This window comes from Lissotriton helveticus, chromosome 4_1, assembly GCF_964261635.1.
Source record: "Lissotriton helveticus chromosome 4_1, aLisHel1.1, whole genome shotgun sequence".
Classification (NCBI taxonomy): Eukaryota; Metazoa; Chordata; class Amphibia; order Caudata; family Salamandridae; genus Lissotriton; species Lissotriton helveticus.
The window spans coordinates 450,240,842-450,260,995 of NC_136063.1; the positions used below are offsets into that span (position 1 = coordinate 450,240,842).

The window sequence follows — 20,154 nt, forward strand, 5'->3', positions numbered from 1 at the left end:
TAAAGCTTCTCTTTTGGACCTTATGTTTTGTTTTCAATATCATAGATGGTAGTTTTCTCAAGTCCAATACTGTCAGCTTTAAAAGCCAGTTAGAAAAATGCATTACCGGTATAGGCCTTTTAGAAACCCCAAAATGTCTCTTGGGGTGGTTTTTGGTGGGCCATTACTAGCAAACATCCCTGTGTCTGAGGTCTGATCCCTCCTCGTCAGAGGCCAGACTAATGTTCACAAATCACCATTTATATGACATATGACTTTAGCCCCTGATCACAATAGAACAAAAACATCTCTTACAAAGTGCATAGGAAAGGATCAAACTGAAAGGTCCAGGAATACAGCAACATTGTAAATGACAACATTTCTGATCATGCTCCCATGTGATAACATTTTAAAAAAACACTTGTGCAATGCTGGATCTGACACATGCTGCCAAAAACAAGAACAATCATCACCAGCCATCTAAACCCAGTCAAACCAAAAGTCAGAAAAGCAAAAAGGATCTTGTCGATCCCAAATTTTAAATGTCTTGGCTCATCAATCTCTTAGACTGCAAGCCACTAAGGTTTGTATATGCAGCATGCACAACTTTCCCTCATACATCAATCCTATACTGCTACCCCACATCACAAAAACACAGCACTAACAGTCAACTCCTCACACAATAGCCTCTTCCAACCATATATAACAAACCAAGCAGCGATCTATTTCACAACCAAAAAGCGCTTTTGGTCTTGTCAAAGGTAGCAGGAGTTGCAAACATTTTACAAAACAATTAATGTAAAAACATACATCCATTGGGAATAAAAATGGTTTACTATGAAATATTTGCAAGTTTCAAATCGTGTGATATTTTCGTGCATTTTCTAATGATGTGTTAATCATTTCTACCTTTGACATAATTTAACTGTTTGTCAGTAATTACATGTTTCTGCTTCTTATTTAAAAAGTAGTTACATGCAAAGTTACGTTTTAATATCAGGAGTATATATTGGCAGCTAAATCTTAGTAAATTAACATTTTCAACATAACTACTATTTCAACAGTCTTTGAAAATGCATATTGTTAATAAACCATATAAACCATATACAAAGTAAAATTTGAAAATATACAAATAAGTTTTACCTGTAAAATGCCTTCCTCCAAATTTTGCCAATTGAGAAAATTTCCCCTTACGTCATAGAGAGCTGCAATAAACTGAAGTTGAGTGTCCTGCCAATGTAATAGAGAATTACTTTAAATGCAGAAATGCAATAGTCTGATTCTTTGCAATTTTCTGCCCGACATGAAACCATATTGTACTATATTATGTCACTGAGTGGTTATAGTTAGGTTACAGTTTCCACAAGAAGAGTGTTTTTTGTTGTGCCAATAACTTTGGCGCTTTTTGATGAATCTGAATGAAACTTTCCCAAAAATGTATTCACTTTGGCTCATGCATGGAAAGTTTTGTGCTGATACATCACGTGGGGTTCACAAAAAAGCTGGGGTCACAAAATTAGAGTTCCCTTGTTAATTCCCATAGGCCACTTTGTGCTCTAATACAGAGAACTACCCCAAATTTGGCAGAAAGTCAGACAACATGTTTTAGTGATGTAGTGGAAACCTGTTCAGGCAATTTTGAGAAATCAGCATTCAAAAGGCTAGGTTGGCATGAAGGGATTGAAAAATTAGGTATATCTGGAGCATTGGTGTCCAGTTATGCTTAGATTGGCCCAATGTAAAGGGGGCTAGCCAATACTGATTGGCTGGCCACGACATGAACAATATGTGGCGGCTCCCATTACGGACTCAGGAGACATGGTCCCTGCGTTCTGAAATGAATTAGAAAAAAAAATAACTGAGCTGGGTAAGCACACCTTGACGCTTCAAGGGTATGAGAGAGGGTCCCAAAGGGATCTCCCCTTGACTGACTATCCTTAACATGCCCAGAATGTTGTGGCAGCCATTACAGGACCAGGGACATGGATCTCATTGTAATGCATTGTGAGGATTACAAAAGGGAGCACATATAAAGGTTTATAACAGATCAGATTTTTTGCCTGAATATACATTGTTTGTTGGTGGTGTTGTACTCATTTTAGGAATTCAGGCAAGTTCGCAAGTTTTACCCTGTGAAAAATGCTGATCCTCTGCTGGTATTTGATGACCAATGTTTGAAAGAAAACTGTTTTTGCATACAGGTATTGGAAAGTGCTACAGATGCTTAAATAAGAGTACGTTTTCTATGGATTCATACGATCTTCCTCAGCCACATGGTAATAAAGTCTGATGTTCTTAGTATAGCAAGTACTTTCAACAACAGTAGCAGCCTTTCAGTGTTCCCCTGCAGCTTCAGAACAGTTTTCTAATGAACAACTAGAGAGCTAACATGCTGTATTTATGACACAAGTGTGGCAGACCTGAACACACAAAAGGTGATGGGAGGAATGCTTTAAATTTGTCTAACCACCCTGATTCACTCGTGATAGCATTCCAAACCAATGTTCCTATGTTCACTATGGCACTTCGTTTGGACATAGCCATATGGAAATCAGTTTTGACCCTGCTCCAATAGGAACAATTCAGCCTGAACAATCAGGAAGAAACTGCTCTTGAATTGCTTATGTTGAAATGTGGCTGATGAGCTCCCATCAGGGCGAAACTAGTTTTGTGTTGCTTGTGTTCAGTTTCAGGAAGGACCTGGTCTGGCAGTTTGGAATTGACTGTTCCTACTGGAGAAGGGTCAAGATCGGTTTGCATATGGCTGGGTCCAAACTGAGGTGGCATTGCGGGCAAAACAAAAATGGGTTGGAATGCTATCCCAAGCGATTGCCTGTGGCTAGAAAGGTTGCAAACAGTGCTTCCATCACCTTTTGTGTGTTTGATATACTGTCCTAGGTGGCAAGGATATGTCCAGACATGGGTCCTGTGCTCATTGAGTCACTGAAGCCAAGCTACACCAAACAGCTAAAGACTTTAGAATTATTTTTTAGACAGATACATGAGCTTATGTTAGCCAAAAAAACATTGAAATACATCAGTTATAGTGTAGATGACAAATGATAACTGGCGACCCCTTCATGCTTTACCCAGGAGCTCACAGATCACATCACCTATGACATTAATTGATGACATCACTCATGACATCGCAGTCACAGCATCAGGACAAGGCCCTGCACCCAATCCACATCAGGACTTGGACTCAGTGCCCATGCTGTCCGCACAGCCCTGCTCCCAACCCTCTGCAACCATCAAACCTACGCAGCACACAACTTTCAGCTATATGTAGAACAAGTTTGGCACCGGGCTTAGCTCATGGGAAGGGTTTGCACCCGCCCCTCCACAAGCGGGAATCTGCCCTATGAACAGACTTTGGACATACACAGTGGAGGTTGTCTTCAATGCCTGGTGCCACACCAGACCCTACATTCAACAAACAATAAATTTTGGGTGGTGGGCTTGCCCTACGGCCAGATCCTGCATCCAACCTTCTGCATGTCGCCAGCCTCCTGCTGTAGATGGCCTCTGGCAGCGGTAAAGCAGGCTTGACTCTTTACAGGAGGCAGTGACTTCTTACTTACATACCCAGACTTAGACCCCACCTTCCCCCCTCCGTCGTCCACATTAGTCTACCCGGCCTACTCAGTTCCCTTTGCTACGATCATATAGGCTAGTGGCAGGTCCCCTTCAAGTTGTATTCATAGTTGTAGTTATGATGGCATCTTATGGCAATAGTTTGAGGATATGTGGGCATTTAGGGCAGGTGATTTCCCTCAATTCTTTGGACAGCAGCTGTAGGAAGGGAGCCCACAGTTCTGCGTAAGTCTCCCCCTTCTTATCTACTGCTATGGACAGACGCTCCATCGCCAGAATGTGCCACAGGCGGTGTAACCAAGACGTGAAATCTGGTATGGTATTTGTTCCCCACTGAGCTAGGATAACTTGCCTTGCTGCTAGTAAAGCTAGTGCGATTTGTCTGCCTCTTAAGGAGCTTAAAGGAAAGGCTCACGGATGTGACAACCCGAGAAGGGTATATTACGGCACCCGGGGTATAGAGGTGTCAAATGCTTTGTCAATGTTATTAAGGACCTCATGCCAGTAGCGTTGCGATTTGGGGCAGTGCCATAGTAAGTGCGATAGTGTGCCCGACATCCCACAACCCCTTCAGCATAGCTCAGATTTGCTTTTATCCCAACTATGTATTCGCATTGGAGTGTAGTACCAATATATAAGAACCTTAAATGTGGCCCTAGCGGTATTGTGTGCTGTGTGGTGAGCTCGGTAAAGGATATTGTCCCATTCTTTGGCAGAGAGTGGTCTCCCCAGCTTTGTCTCCCATTGGATTTGCGCCTTTGTGCGTTGCTCTGTGGTTCGTGCAATGAGCATAGAGAACAGTTCTGAAATGAGGCGACGGTCATCTTTTTTAGACACCCGCCATTTCTCAAAGGTTATGAGAGGTCGGGACATTCTGCTATAATTGGAGGACATTGTGATCCAGTGATATAATTGGAGGTATGGGTATTCATCCGTCGCTAAGAGAACATTGTCTTGTCTAAGCTGAGCAAACGAAATCGGGCCTTCTGTGTCGAAGAGACATCCAGCTCTCTAGCATCCATCTTCTCTAAATCTTTGGAACACTGCAGAGGTCTGCCCTGGATGGAAGCCGGGATTATCCACGATTGGAGTCATTGGTGAGGGAAAGGTTGTCCAGCCTTTTTTGATGGCTACCGCGTCCCAAGCTTTCAGTGTTGGGGAGGTAACTGGCGAAGAGTAGAGCCCCCAGGCCCTATGCCTGCGTGGTAGCCAGAGCTCATCCAAATATTGATTCCCGCCACCGTCTGATCCATAAAGTTCCAGTTCTTACTAGACAAAAGCCTATTCTATTTTAAGATGTAGCGAAGGCACAACGCCTGATAGTATCTGTTGACCAGCAGATGTCCCATTCCCCCCTCTTTTTTTGGACGGACCATTTGGGTTACAGCAAGGCGTGGTTATTTCCCTCCCCATACAAATTTAATGATAAGGGTCTGCAATTGCGCTATTGCCTGCGGCAGAGGTGCCATGGGTATAGTTTCCATGTTGTTATTCAAATATATTTAATGATATAATTTGGCATGTCACAAAAGATGTAATATGTGAGTTCATAATCAGTGCATGATGGTTGGGCAAGTAATTGCTAAAATAAACTATAACTAGTGTATCTGGTGTATTTCAGTGGTTTGAAATTTTTAAATGTTAGCTTGTGCATATTTCAACACCTAACTATAACGTCACTTTAACAGTTTTTTCCATTGAAAAAAAAGAAATAAATATATATATATATATATATATCACCAGATTTTTATCGTATCAACGAAAAAATCCTTAAGCCCAGTTCTGTTTACACAATGATTTATTGCTATATATATATATATATCAAACAACCCTCTCTGCAGAAGAGAGGAATGAGTCGCACTTCCTCCCGGTTTTTAAATATTTATTTTTCAAATCGGCACGTTCTTGTTTCTAATGCATTTCGGTCATCACTGTGACCTTCGTCAGAGATGAGGCTCCGCAGCTCGAGGTAACAAACAGCTCACCCAAACGACCGTTATTTTTAAGTCCTCCGTTGTTTTGCCCCCTAGTGGGTGCTGCGTTAGGCTTTCTGTATGCATGCTGGGTCATGTAGTTTGCTGTTGCCTCCCAATTCTTTCCCTCCAGTGGGTGCTGCGTTTTGATGATCTCGCCTCATGTGCTCTCCCGGAAACCCATGGTGATGTCCTTTTTAAAACATTCACAGGGACCCTACCACAGTCCAGTCTATGGCGGGACCTCGCACCCTCCGTGTCTCCACTTCCAACGATTTGGTCCAATTTCGGGTGTTTTAAGTGCTCTTGATGGGCAGTGCGTGTCTCTTGGGCTGGACCTGGCCACATACAAATCAAACAACCCTCTCTGCAGGAGAGAGGAATGAGTCGCAACTCCTCCCGGTTTTTAAATATTTATTTTTCAAATCGGCACGTTCTTGTTTCTAATGCATTTCGGTCATCACTGTGACCTTCGTCAGAGATGAGGATCCGCAGCTCAAGGTAACAAACAGCTCACCCACACGACCGTTATTTTTAAGTCCTCCGTTGTTCTGCCCCCTAGTGGGTGCTGCGTTAGGCTTTCTGTATGCATGCTGGGTCATGTAGTTTGCTGTTGCCTCCCAATTCTTTCCCTCCAGTGGGTGCTGCGTTTTGATGATCTCGCCTCATGTGCTCTCCCGGAAACCCATGGTGATGTCCTTTTTAAAACATTCACAGGGACCCTACCACAGTCCAGTCTATGGCGGCACCTCGCACCCTCAGTGTCTACACTTCCAACGATTTGGTCCAATTTCGGGTGTTTTAGGCGCTCTTGATGGGCGGTGCGTGTCTCTTGGGCTGGACCTAGCCACATACAAATCAAACAACCCTCTCTGCTGGAAAGAGGAATGAGTCGCAACTCCTCCCAGTTTTTAAATATTTATTTTTCAAATCGGCACGTTCTTGTTTCTAATGCATTTTGGTCATCACTGTGACCTTCGTCAGAGATGAGGCTCCGCAGCTCGAGGTAACAAACAGCTCACCCACACAACCGTTATTTTTAAGTCCTCCGTTGTTTTGCCCCCTAGTGGGTGCTGCGTTAGGCTTTCTGTATGCATGCTGGGTCATGTAGTTTGCTGTTGCCTCCCAATTCTTTCCCTCCAGTGGGTGCTGCGTTTTGATGATCTCGCCTCATGTGCTCTCCCAGAAAACCCATGGTGATGTCCTTTTTTAAACATTCACATATATATAAACCAAAAGCAATGCCTGCTGTAGAGAGAACCACTCAAAGAGGTAGGTGATTTGCCAAACTTCTTTAATGCAGGATGCAGCAAGGGCAATGCTAACCAGCACAGGAAAATAGTCCAGATTGAGCCGTCGGGTTTCGTGATCCTTACACTTCTTCATGGGATCCGGATCGGCATCTACAACAGGTGATTTGCAACACTTCCTTTAATCTATAACATCCCGCCCATGTGGGCGTGGCCACCTGCATGGCATGCTGGAAGTTGAAGTGCTCCTGTCTTGCTTCAGTGAGGCCCCATGTGCATACCGCAATGTCACTAATTATGCCACAGTGGGTTGTGGTGGAAGGCATCAAATCCCCACTGCACATCTTGTTCCTGCAAAAATCGGCTTCCGTCTCCATAGTGTTGGCGTCATCGCAGGAATGCCAAACCGGCATCGGGGCTCTCTGCGGCCCAGGCGGAGCCGCTAACATAAACCAAAAGCAATGACTGCTGTAGAGAGAACCATTCAAACAGGTAGGTGATTTGCCAAACTTCTTTAATGCAGGATGCAGCGAGGGCAATGCTAACCAGCACCGGAAAATAGTCCGGATTGAGCCGACGCGTTTCGTGATCCTTACACTTCTTTATGGGCTCCGGATCAGCATCTACAACAGGTGATTTGCAACACTTCCTTTAATCTAGAACATCCCGCCCATGTGGGCGTGGCCACCTGCATGGCATGCTGGAAGTTGAAGTGCTCATGTCTTGCTTCAGTGAGCCCCCGTGTGGATACCGCAATGTCACTAATTATGCCACAGTGGGTTGTGGTGGAAGGCATCAAATCCCCGCTACACATCTTGTTCCTGCAAAAATCGTCTCCCGTCTCGATAGCGTTGGCGTCATTTGGCGTCATCGCAGGAATGCCGAACCGGTATCGGGGCTCTCTCTGCGGCCCAGGCGGAGCCACTAACATAAACCAAAAGCAATGCCTGCTGTAGAGAGAACCACTCAAACAGGTAGGTGATTTGCCAAACTTCTTTAATGCAGGATGCAGCGAGGGCAATGCTAACCAGCACAGGAAAATAGTCCAGATTGAGCCGACGCGTATCGTGATCCTTACACTTCTTCATGGGCTCCGGATCGGCATCTACAACAGGTGATTTGCAACACTTCCTTTAATCTATAACATCCCGCCCATGTGGGCGTGGCCACCTGCATGGCATGCTGGAAGTTGAAGTGCTCATGTCTTGCTTCAGTGAGCCCCCGTGTGGATACCGCAATGTCACTAATTATGCCACAGTGGGTTGTGGTGGAAGGCATCAAATCCCCGCTGCACATCTTGTTCCTGAAAAAATCGGCTTCCGTCTCCATGTTATGTTAATGTTATGTTATGTTAAGTTAAAACGGGTCTTTTATAGCGCATGGCTACTCCTAGGAGTGTCCCGGCGCTTTGACAAAAACCCGAGAAAGAAGAGACCGGGGCAGATGCAGGGCAAACAGGAAAATTAGTGGGTAAAAAGTCATGCCTTGAGCTCCTTCCTAAAAGCCAGTAAATTACTGATTTTCCTGAGGGAGACGGGCAAAGAATTCCAACAACGAGGCGCCAGGCATCGGAAAGATCGTCCTCCAATTCTAGCCCGCCTGATGGAAGGAACAGAAGCCATAGCCAAAGAGGCCGATCTCAAAGTTCTAGAAGGCACGTAGAAGGTCAGGCGCCTCCTAATATATCTGGCCCCTACATGGGGTAGCGCCTTAAAGGCAAGAGTCAATGCTTTAAAAGTAATCCGCCTTGAGACAGGAAGCCAGTGGAGCTATTTAAGCAACTCCGATGCACTCACTCTTCGCTGAAGGCCATAAATGGCCCTTGCGGCGGAGTTCTGCACCACCTGAAGGCGTGCCAGAAGAAATGTTGGCAGTCTCAGGAAGAGCACATTCGCATAGTCCAAGCGAGAGCCTATCAATGCCTGCACAGTAATATTTCTATGCTCAAAAGACAAGATTGGGAGGAATTTCCTTAACATTTTCAAAATGCCAAAGCATTTCCCTGTAAGTTCCCGAATCTGAGACCCAAAAGAAAGGCCATCATCAATCTGAAACCCGAGGTTCTTTGCTTTGGAAGAGGCGTCTGCCGGAGGGTACATGTCCGGAGGCCACCAGGCCGTCCATCTAGGATCAGGAGAGCAGCCAAAGAAAAGCAGTTCCGATTTATCGGAATTACATTTCAGACTGTGCTGTTTAAACCAGTCAAAGACCGCCCCCAAACAGCTTCTGATCCGCATACCGTCAAAGTCAGAGCCCTTTGTGCAGGTGAAAAGGAGCTGGGTGTCATCAGCGTAGGATACGATCTGGGCACCAAACGACTCTGCCACTGCCACCAGAGGGGCCATATAGATGTTGAAAAGGGTGGGGCTTAAGATAGAGCCCTGAGGCACCCCCACCTCCAATGGCGGCATATCGGCGGAGAAAGGTGGCGCCCAGAGCGTTTGCCGGGGGCCGGCCAGAAATGACTCAAACCACTTCAACACTGTTCCGCGTAATCCGATCTCCCAGAGTCTTAAAAGGAGACCGTCATGGGGAACGGTGTCGAAAGCCGCCGACAAGTCCAGCATAACTAATATGGCCTTTCCTCCAGTGTCTAATACTTCCCTGATGGCATCGGTGACTTCAAGAAGAGCGGTCTCCGTACTCATATTGGCACGAAAACCCGACTGAGTGTCGTGTAGAATATCATTACTCTCAATGAAGTTAGATAGGGAGATGTGTACATGCTTCTCCACCACCTTTGCCAAGGCCGGGAGAAGGGAGATCGGCCTATAGTTAGCATGGACCAAAGGGTCCAAATTGGGCTTCTTGATAAGCGGCAGGATCAAGGCATGTTTCCAGGCCTGGGGAACCACTCCCGTGCTTAAGGACATATTGAGCACCGGGTTGAACAAGGAGTTTATGGCAGGGGCTACTCTTCCAAGACATTTTGCGGGACAAGGATCCTGCGGAGAGCCAGACTTAATCTGGGTAAAAAGGTCAAGTGAGGCAGGGAGAGACAGAGATGGAAACTCAGAGAGAGAGGGGCCTTCCACAACCGAGGAGGGACACCGAGAAAGCCTGATCTCAGGTACAGATACTAAACTCGGGGAGGTGAAAGTGTCTTCAATAGCTTTAATTTTTGTGGCAAAAAAGAGGGCAAGTTGACAAACCCAGACTTCAGTATGGGAGTGGACTGGCAAAATCGAGGTGTGGGAGATGAAATCTTTTACAATACGGAATATTTCTTTACTCCTATTCGCCGCATCCTCTATTCTTTTGTCAAAATAGGCTTTTTTCCCAGCCATAATATGGCGGTGATAGAGCCTAGTTAATTCCCTATATTTATGTTTGTCACTGGGATCATACAGGCGACACCAGGCCCTTTCAGCTTTTTTACACTCTCTACACAACTCACCGAGAGAGGGAGTGAACCACGGGGCAGAAGCGCGCCTGCTGGCTTTACTGGAGATTACCATGGGAGCTAGCTCCTCAAATCTGTCAACGAGCCACCTATGTAGCAAATCCAAATCCTCCTCTAAATACCAGACAGTTGACAAGGGTGTGAGAAGAGTGCAGATACCAACATTTCAGAGGACACCCGGTGAAATGCCCGCGCAGTCCCTCTAGAGCCTTCCAACGGTCTTGAAGAGGTAGTGGCGACTGGGGGGATAAAAAAATGTATTAAATAATGATCAGACCATAGGACAGGAATCGGGGAGGACGTGCTGATCAAAACTGTAGATAAAACTTGATTGAGAGTGTGCCCATTGTTGTGCGTGGGAGCAGAGACATAGGGTACCAGCCCTAAAGGAGCTGTAATATCCCACAACTTGACAACATCAGTATCGCTCCCTACATCCATGTGTAAGTTAAAATCTCCCAGCAGTATACAGTGTTCTGATTTTAGACACAATACCGAAAGAACAGCCTGCAGTTCCTCAAAAAAGAGGCCTATGGGTCCCGGAGGCCTATATATTAAAAGCCCCACACAAGCTTGATGGGGAGACAGAGAAAGGGTAAAACACAGGGACTCGTATCCCGAAATATTGTCAGTGGAGAGAGTGGTGCAAGAGAAGCGCTTGTCGACTACCAGAGCGACCCCACCGCCTCTGCCTATGGCCCTATCCTTCCTGACGATAACATAGTCAATAGGAATGGCAGTCGCTAAATCAGGGCCCGAGCTTTCCCCCAGCCAGGTCTCAGTTGAAAAAAGGCATAACGGCTTAAACTCCGTCAGCAGATTGTAAATATCCAGTGAATGCCTACTGAGAGATCTGGTATTGAGCAGAAAGCAAGGATTGTAAGTCGGCAGAGTTGCGGGGGGTGCGACATGGGAGCCGACCAAACGCCAGCCGCAACCAGGGCAGCCCTTTTTCAAAACCCGCCTACCCGGAAAAACGTAGCAGCAAGTCGCCACCTTGCCCCGAAAGGAAAGGAGCTCAGCAGAAGTGTACGAGCACATGGTGGCAGGAAGATGGAAAACAGCCAAAGGAAAAAGAGCCCACGTCCGCACCCGTCCGCATCCATAGCGTTTGCGTCGTTTGGCGTCATCGCAGGAATGGCGGGATGTTATAGATTAAAACTCGCCCAATGAAGACACGGATTTCTGAACACTGAAGTAACGTTCGGTGCAAGAAAAGCAATACCAAAATGTGCAGACACTACATTGAACAGAACCATACTCCAGACTCTCTACAGTGGTTGATCCTGGAAGCTAATCCAAGGACATCCAAACAAAGCCTGTTCTTCAAAGAACAAAGATTGATACACAGGCTTTCAACAGATAGTAGAGGGTTAAACGAGGAAATACCTTGGAGTACGTTATAAATGAACCAACACACAGGTACTACCTAAATAGCCCTTTACAACTGACCATTCGAGATGAATCACTGTACAGGATGTATGCAAACACGACAAGGGTACAAAGTCTCCAGATATAAATGGTACCTCACTTGTGTGGGTAGGTATAGTGTCCGCGACAGGTAGCGGCCCAAAACTCAATGTGGACACACTACATTTTTACAGTGAAAACAGGCCCTGCTTTGCAAAGTGCCTAGCTGTGGATTTTGAACCGTAGCTCAACCGGCACCTAGGGAAACATAGCAAACCTATACATTTTTTAAGACTAGACACCAAGAGGAATCCAGGATGGGGTGACTTGTGTGGCTCTTCTGTTACCCAGAATCCTTTGCAAACATCAAACTTAGTTAAAATAACACTTTTCCCTGACATTTCTGTGATGGACAGTTCCGGAATCTGCTTGGATCCACAAAATTCCACCCACCCCACATTCCCCAAAGACCTCCGATAAATATGGTATGTCACTTGTGTGGGTAGGCCTAGTGCCCGCGACCGGAAACGGAGCAAAACACAACGTGAACACATCACATTTTTGCAGTGAAAACTGACCCTTTTTTTGTAAAGTGCCTAGTTGTGGATTTTAAACCCTAGTTCTGCCTGCACCTAGGGAAACCTAGCAAACCTATATATTTTTAGAGACTAGACACCCAAGGGAATCCGGGATAGGGTGACTTGTATGGCTCTCACCAGGTTCTGTACCCACTTTCTGTGTGAATCCACAAACTTCCACCAAACCAGCATTCCCCAAAGTTTCCTGAGAAAAATGGCACCTGACTTGTGTGGGTAGGCCTAGTGCCCGTGACAAGAAACAGATGTTTCGATACAGTGACCTGTATTTGAGGGGCTGCAGTCGAGGCATCAAAGGGATTTCTAGACAACTTATCCACCTTCTCCCTTAAGGCTGCGGTTTCTGCCTTAGAGGAAATCAATTCCTGCTGCACTAATACCAAAGCCTGAAGGACATCGTCCATTATAGCCATGGTCCCCTAACCCACCGGATCAGGTGGAGCTCTATTCTTGGGTGCGTTATTCTGTCAGGAATACGCTCCACAGGATCCGGTTGTTGCTCATAGGGGTCCACCTCCTAATGTTACTAACCCCCTGATTAGGATATACAGGGAGTTCGAACCATTAAGCGAGGGAAAGAAAGGGAAGGGGAAGGAACTGCTGGGACAAAGGCTCTGAAATGACATAAACATAAGACCCGATTATGCAAAGCCTGTAACAAACAACTACTCTCATAATTCTCGCTATATGAAGAGCTGCTGAAATAACCAAAAACACACCTCCAACATAGAACCAGCACACACTCAGCAGTTCAGGAATATAGCAAATAATACACAGGCCAGTTCTCCAGCTAAAGAAAATTGAGAAGGCTCAGTATATAACGAAGGATAGTTTTTTCTAATGCTCCATTGAACCATAGAGTTTTGGCCTTGAACACCAGGACATAACTATGCACTTCCAGCTTCAAAGTTTATGTTCCTGGAATATTGTATCATCATATTCCAGTATTTACAATGTACTTGCAATCCCAACATCAAATGAATAGTTTTACACCCGTTAGAACGTAGTGGCCACCACAGTCCTCCGTTGTAAATAACAATACAAGGATATTCACAGCCACATGGCGGCAAGTGGTCACCAAACCACCTTGCTCCGCTAGCGGCCGAGATAGTACTACTTTCTGGAACGGCAACGCGTGGCACACGTACACACCGCGTTCCGCTCGTACACCAAAGATAAGAAACAGGGTTACGGCAGCATGTAGCACCCACCACGATGCTTCGCACCTTCTCCACTATGCCCCAGATGAATATAAACGATAACGCGTTCCGTTTTATAACACACAAGCGCTGCCGCGCTGGAATTTGGTACAAACTGGGGGAACAATAGGCAAATCCGGAATCTACACGGTAACGCGTGGTCAGCCGACACACTGCGTTCCGTGTGCGAAGATGGCGCAGCCGTGCCGATAACTCATCCGCTTCTGGGTCAAGCAAGGAACAAACCTCTGGAGACGCTGGAAACACTCCGGGAGAACCGCATACAGAGAGACTAGCTCCCCGTGTCTCCGGTACGAAAAACAGGTAACAACAGAATAACGCGCATTCGCCATAGCACATGATGTTATTAAGTACCTCCCACTACAAGAGGCTCATGGGAGTTGTAGTAGTTAGGCGCTAGGTAGGCGCCGCGGGTCTCGAATCCTGACAGAAACGACATAAGAAAACGAAACATATATACTCTTCAAGATTAAATAATACCCTAAAAAAGGATAATCTGTTCCACACAGAGGTCTGGCAGGGAACAGTCAAAGGGAAGATCACTCCTCTGGGGTAGTCGAGTGTGTGAAATGGAGTAGACACAAGTACACAGCGCAGGTTAGCTCCATAAATTTGTTTGCTAAGAATCAAATGTGCAACTGTTGCAATTAGCTTTCCCATACCCAAGAGGTCCCATAGTTCATGAAGCCAATCCAATTTTGTAAGAATAGCGTAGGTACCCTAACGGGATGGCAGCGTCTGCTTAGGTGCTCCAATTGTTAAGTTAATGGCCCACGTATGGTGTGATTTTAAGGGACAGGTCAAAGTGTTCGGGAGTCCAAGCACTATACCACTGGGAAACCAAGGCAATTCAGTGTTGTGAATTTCGTCAAGAGTTGCCAAAGCTTCAGTCCAAAAGTGGTGTATTTTTTGACACTGCCATAGTAGATGTGTAAGAGCGCCCATCTGGCCGCATTGTCTCCAGCAGTGACGCCCCCCTCCTCCCCCGGGTTTCCACTGGACTATTCTGCTCGGAGTATAGTACCAGTAATGGGCTTCCTTAAGGAACATATCCAGGCCTGCTGTGCTACAAGCCGACGTCCTAGCCCTGTGCACCATGTCATCCCACTCATCAGGTGTGAACTCACACTCGCACTCCACCTCCCACCTACATTATGCCGGTGTTATAGCTTGAGCAATGGGAGTGAGGGAAAAGCGTAGATGTCTGAGAGGATGCATTTGTCAAACAACATGTAATCAGCCATTTCTCAAATTTTGGAAAAATACGATTAGCATGGGGATGAATATTAAGCTAGAGAATCCAGTGTTGGAGATATTGTCAATAAGTATTAGGAGGTAAATTGTAGTAAGAGGAAAGCTCAACCGCGGCTGGTGACGGATCGGTTCCGTCACCAGCATGGGCCCGCCGCGTGACCCCTCCGCCCCCTTAGCGCTGCGGCGGAATAGCCGCCGCAGCGATGTGGTTAAGTCAAAAATCTAAATCTTTCAAGAGGTTTCTTAAAATGGTTCCTACTGATTTTACTGCATCCTGTGATCTTATTTTGGTGGCAAGAACTTCAAGAGTCAAACCAGCTGAAAACACCATAAGCAACTCATTCTTTTTGTTAGACTGACACAAAAACTAATTCTGTCATTGTACATTCTCACCAGAAAAATCTTAATATCATTATTATGTATCAATATAGTTTCATCAATGTCAGGATTTTTTCCATTGTATACGAATTGCAGCACCTGTTGTTCAATGATAAAATATTTGATCCTCTTCACTCATCAGTTTCAATCTTTTGCAAACGTTGTCTTCCCGCCACCTACCCTTCTCTATCCAAATAACTGAATAACATATCCACCACTCAAATTACTTCATATTTCACTATACTAATTTTCAACACTAATCCTTTATGGGTTCCGGAGTAGCGTGCTACTCGACAGAAAAACGCTTCAACACCCATTAGGGGTACCACGTGCTATATGAATGCAAACCTTTCTTGCCCTTCTATCCCTCCACTATCCTTCTTACTCCAAATAACCGACTAATATCTACCACTTAAATTACTTTCATATTTCACCATACTAATTCACCACTAATCCTTTATGGGTTTCCATAGTAGCGTGCTTCAACACCCCATCAGGGGTAACAAGCGCTATACAAATACAAACCTTTTTTCCTCTTCTATCCTTCTGCTATCCTTCCAAATCCAAATAACTGACTAACCTATCCACCACTTAAAATTTACTTGCATGTTTCACTATACTAATTCAACACTAATCCTCTATGGGTCCCGGAGTAGCTTGCTACTCACTGAAAAAAGCAATTTGACGCCTCATCTGGGGTAGTAAGCGCTATACAAATGCAATTACAATACAATGCAATACAAATTTTCAACACTAATCCTTTATGGGTTCCGGAGTAGCGCGCTACTCGCCAGAAAAGTGCTTCAACACTCATCAGGGGTAGCACGTGCTATATGAATGCAAACCTTTCTTCTCCTTCTATCCCTCCGCTATCCTTCTCACTCCAAATAACTGACTAATATCCACCACTCAAATTACCTACATATTTCACCATACTAATTCACCACTAATCCTTTATGGGTTTCTGGAGTAGCGTGCTTCAACACTCCGTCAGGGGTAACAAGCGCTATATAAATACAAACATTTTTCCACTTCTATCCTTCTGCTATCCTTCCAAATCCAAATAACTGACTAACCTATCCACCACTTAAAATGTAATTGCATGTTTCACTATACTAATTCAACACTAATCCTCTATGGGCCCCGTAATTAGCATGCTACTCGCCGAAAAAGCCCTTTGACGCCTCGTCAAGGGTAGTAAGTGCTATACAAATACAAAACAAAATTTCTGCAGCATCTTGAGCTCTCTTCTGTCCAGCCGCAGTTGATGTCAGCTTTTCTTTCTTATTAGTTTGGCATATGACACGTTTTTCTTTGTTGAAGGAGTCCTCAGATTTTGTAGTTTGCAACACTGTCAGGTGCTAAACATCCTCTGCTACCACCTTCTATGCTCATGTTTACGAATTTGAATCAATAGAAAACCTGAAACAACTATGTTGAAATAAATTACCAATGTGATGGCTAAAACACATCATTGGAGAGCTGCCATTTTGGAAAATGGTGGAAGTTTTGCTCTCAGGAGTTATTTTCTGTCTCTATAAGACTACTTAACCCCCAAAGCCTATCTTTTGACACCAAAATGAAGAATATAGGTCTCATGGTTCCTAAAATAGTACATCATCACTGCAACACATCCGTCATTTTTAAAAATATTTTCCAGAAAAATTCAGCCCGGGGTAGTAATGTCTACCCAATCTAAATTACTTCTTTAATGATACAAAACACAAATCAAAAATGAAAATCTCTGGAAACGATTTTTTTTTTACGGAGGTATATCAAGGGGCCAGGACTCCCTGGACGCAAAATAGTATCAGGCTGCAATTCTATTTTGAAATCATTGGCTCAATATGTTTTTTCATTAAACCATTTGTTAACCAACGCCTTTCATTTATTCATGACACTACTGCAGTCATTACCATTGAAGGTTCCCCTTTGATCATGTTAATAACATCTTAGTGTAAAGATTGCTGATGTTCATTGTCACTAATATTACTCAGACAGAGGCACTATTGTTTGAAGTCGTCCACACGAGTTCCTACTTTCTTCATTTTTGATTGCACAGAGCTTACTTTGTGTCAAAATTACTTCATCTTTGAAGGGCACTTTTATGAGAAAATCAATGGAATTGCGATGGGGGCTGGTTTTGCACCTAATATAGCCAATATTTATGTGACTGATTTTAAAACTAAATACATTTTTGCCTTGACCCACTCTTTTCGTAAAACATAATTACATGGATCAGATATATAGACAAAGTCTTCCTAATGTGGCATGGTGACACTGGTTCATAAGTAGGGCTCCCGGTTTTATGGTATTTATTTTTTGACATTTCCGTCTGTATTTATCCATATATATTTTTTGCTAATTTCATCTGTATTTATCCATATTTATTTGGGGTTTTATAGAAAAATGAAGCTGAAATTAGTATATTTCCACATTTATTTAACAGGTAAATATACACTCATGTGTGAATGCTAACTAGAAGGTTAATCAAAGTACTTGTAAGAACATATGCAAATTTCAGTATCAACTGTGTGCATATATACTGCTGTTAAAGCCTCTTTACTAAAAGATTTTTCTTTATAGCCCCCTAACCTATCAATCCACACAGCTACTGTCCTAGCAGTCATGGCAGGCAGTATTTAGAATTAGTCAAAAAGCAACCCAATTTCCATTTTTATCCACATTTAAAATAAATACAGACAAGAAAATAAATGTTTTCTGTCTGTATTTATCTGTAAAAATCAGTAAAAACGGAAAACAGGGAGTCTCAATCATAAGTAACATTTCATGATTCGGTCAATTCTTTGGCTCCTAACCTCAAATTCATATTTGAGCACAGCTCTACCAGTCGGAATTGTTTGGATATTACTATTAAAATAGATAATAACAAACTATATACAACCCACCACCAGAAACACTTTCTTAAAAGTTAACAGTCACCACCCTTAAGCTCTTAAAAATAACCTGCATCCTAGTCAATTTCTACAATTATGTCGAAATTGTACCCAAAAGACGACTACCTCTTAAAGGCTAAAAAACTGCTACTGAAACTCTAAATACATGGTTATCGATATCAATTACTTAGAAGATTGTTGAAAAGGATCTGGTCAACAATAGAGAATCTCTCCTACAAATGAAAACAAAACCTAAAGAATTCAGACAAGTGTGTGTATCCACTTTTGGGACCTTGTATAACAAAATCAAGAAATGTAATTTACAAACATTGGAACTTGTTGAATAATGACACTATATTTTGTCCCAAAAAAAATTGTGTTTAAACGCAGCACAAACCCTAATGACAGGCTTGTGAAAGCATATATGGAACCAGCTAAACATTTTTGCAACAAAGCTTACATTTACCACCAGAAGTAAGTCACTTTCGTTCTGATTGGCGCATGGCCTGTGACACGCGCCATGTACTTAAGATATTCACTCTGAATGGTTCTCAGTTCACTATAAAACATTTGGCAGATAGTAACACCTATGAATTCTATGTTCTTGCGGCTTACCATACATCAGTAAGACAACACAGCAAATACGTAAACTCATGTTCCAGCGCCAGTCTAGAATCAGAAGTAAAATAGCACATGCTCCTTTGGTTGGCATTTATACCCAATTGAATCACTCTTCAGAAGATAAGAAATGGTTTTAGATTCAGAAAAAACCCACGATTAGGAATAATAATGCAAAGCAAATACTCAAGCTGTGTGTGAATAGATGGGCATGGAAAATCACCTGCATAGCTAATGGTTTGAATATAGCTGTTGAATTATCTGTATTAGCAACTATTTAACAAACTTGATTTCCAATATCAACCATTCTAATTTTGTATGCCTACCTAGTCTGCACAAATGATAAGTGATGTTGAAAGGGTGAGTTATGATTACTACTTACATCACGATGTGTAACAAAAATAGTATTTTCCTTTCTCTTTTTATATGTAATCATTTATTTAAAATGACATTTACTTATATTATCCTGGTGCAAACTTTATTAAAGGCTGTTCTTTTTACAGAAATTGTTCTTTCTAAGTATTCTGTTGTCGTTCAGAATAATGGGGTCTATAGTTCCAGTGTTGTTGACTATGCAACGTTGTTAAATACTATGTGCTTTTTCTCTGTATTGCAATCCCTAATTAACATTCATTTATTTCTTTTTTACTTTCTTTTTTCTGAGTTTTTATATAACGCAAACTTGACCCGAAGGTATCAGAGCGCTTTATATGAGTACCAGTTACGTTACACAAGGACAAATTCCTTGTCCTCATTAGGGCTCGCGCATGCGTCGCAGCGCGAGAGCCCTTTTGTATGGGGTTTTTGAAAGCTGCTCACACGCTCGTGCGTGTGAGCAGCTTTCCGCGGCTGCAATTGGCTTTCGTGTGCTTTTTCTTAAAAAAGCACGCACACAATCGTGCAAAGGTGGGCGCATGTCTCGCCTTTGCTCCACCTATTCCAGACGGGGGCTAGGACGCGCAGCAGCGCGCGTTCGCCTTGCTGCTGCGCTCCCTCACCCGCTCCTTTGTGGTGCGCGCGGACCACTAGTTTCCATGCCCGGCCCTGCTCCTCTGTGGTGCGCGCGCACCACTGGTTTGCTAGGGCGTGATGCTAAATTCAGCGCGTCTGTTTTTTCTCTGACTTAAAGAACACCTATGGTATTTAATTGAAAAGCACAAAATTGTTTTGCATGCCCTAGCACCCCACAATTTTAGACAGTGTCCGACGAGGCAGAACGGGCGGGTTGTTTCTCACTTGTCAGGTTGAAAGGAGAAGTTAATGATTTATTATACGCAAAAAGTGGACGAGTGAGCTACGCCTGCATCTTGGCAGCTGCGAAAAGCGGAATTGACAAATAACCTAAAAAGTACATCGCCGTGCAGAAATGTGAGAAATCCGCTTTCTTCGTTCTGATCCTGACCGTGCTTCTGGATGAAGATGCGGAATGTTGCCTGAGATTGAAAACAGCAGGTACACATGGCCCGGCGTGAAATCTATCAACAGAGGTTGAGACAGCTGCAGTCATTGTTTTTGCAATTTACCAAAACTAGCCCTGTCTTACTGTGTCAGCCCAGAATAAAACGCTTCGAACACGTCAAGT

The 20,154-nt window shown here is 43.9% G+C and overlaps 1 protein-coding gene across 1 annotated transcript in view; it reads right to left on the minus strand.

The window, feature by feature from the left end:
- The window catches only part of TMEM67 (transmembrane protein 67), a 989,409-nt gene that overhangs the window by 740,979 nt on the left and 228,276 nt on the right, over nt 1–20,154 (minus strand). The window contains exon 10 of the mRNA XM_078687042.1: nt 1,123–1,209. Coding sequence (XP_078543168.1) covers nt 1,123–1,209 — 87 coding nt within the window. The remainder of the gene's footprint in view (nt 1–1,122; nt 1,210–20,154) is intronic.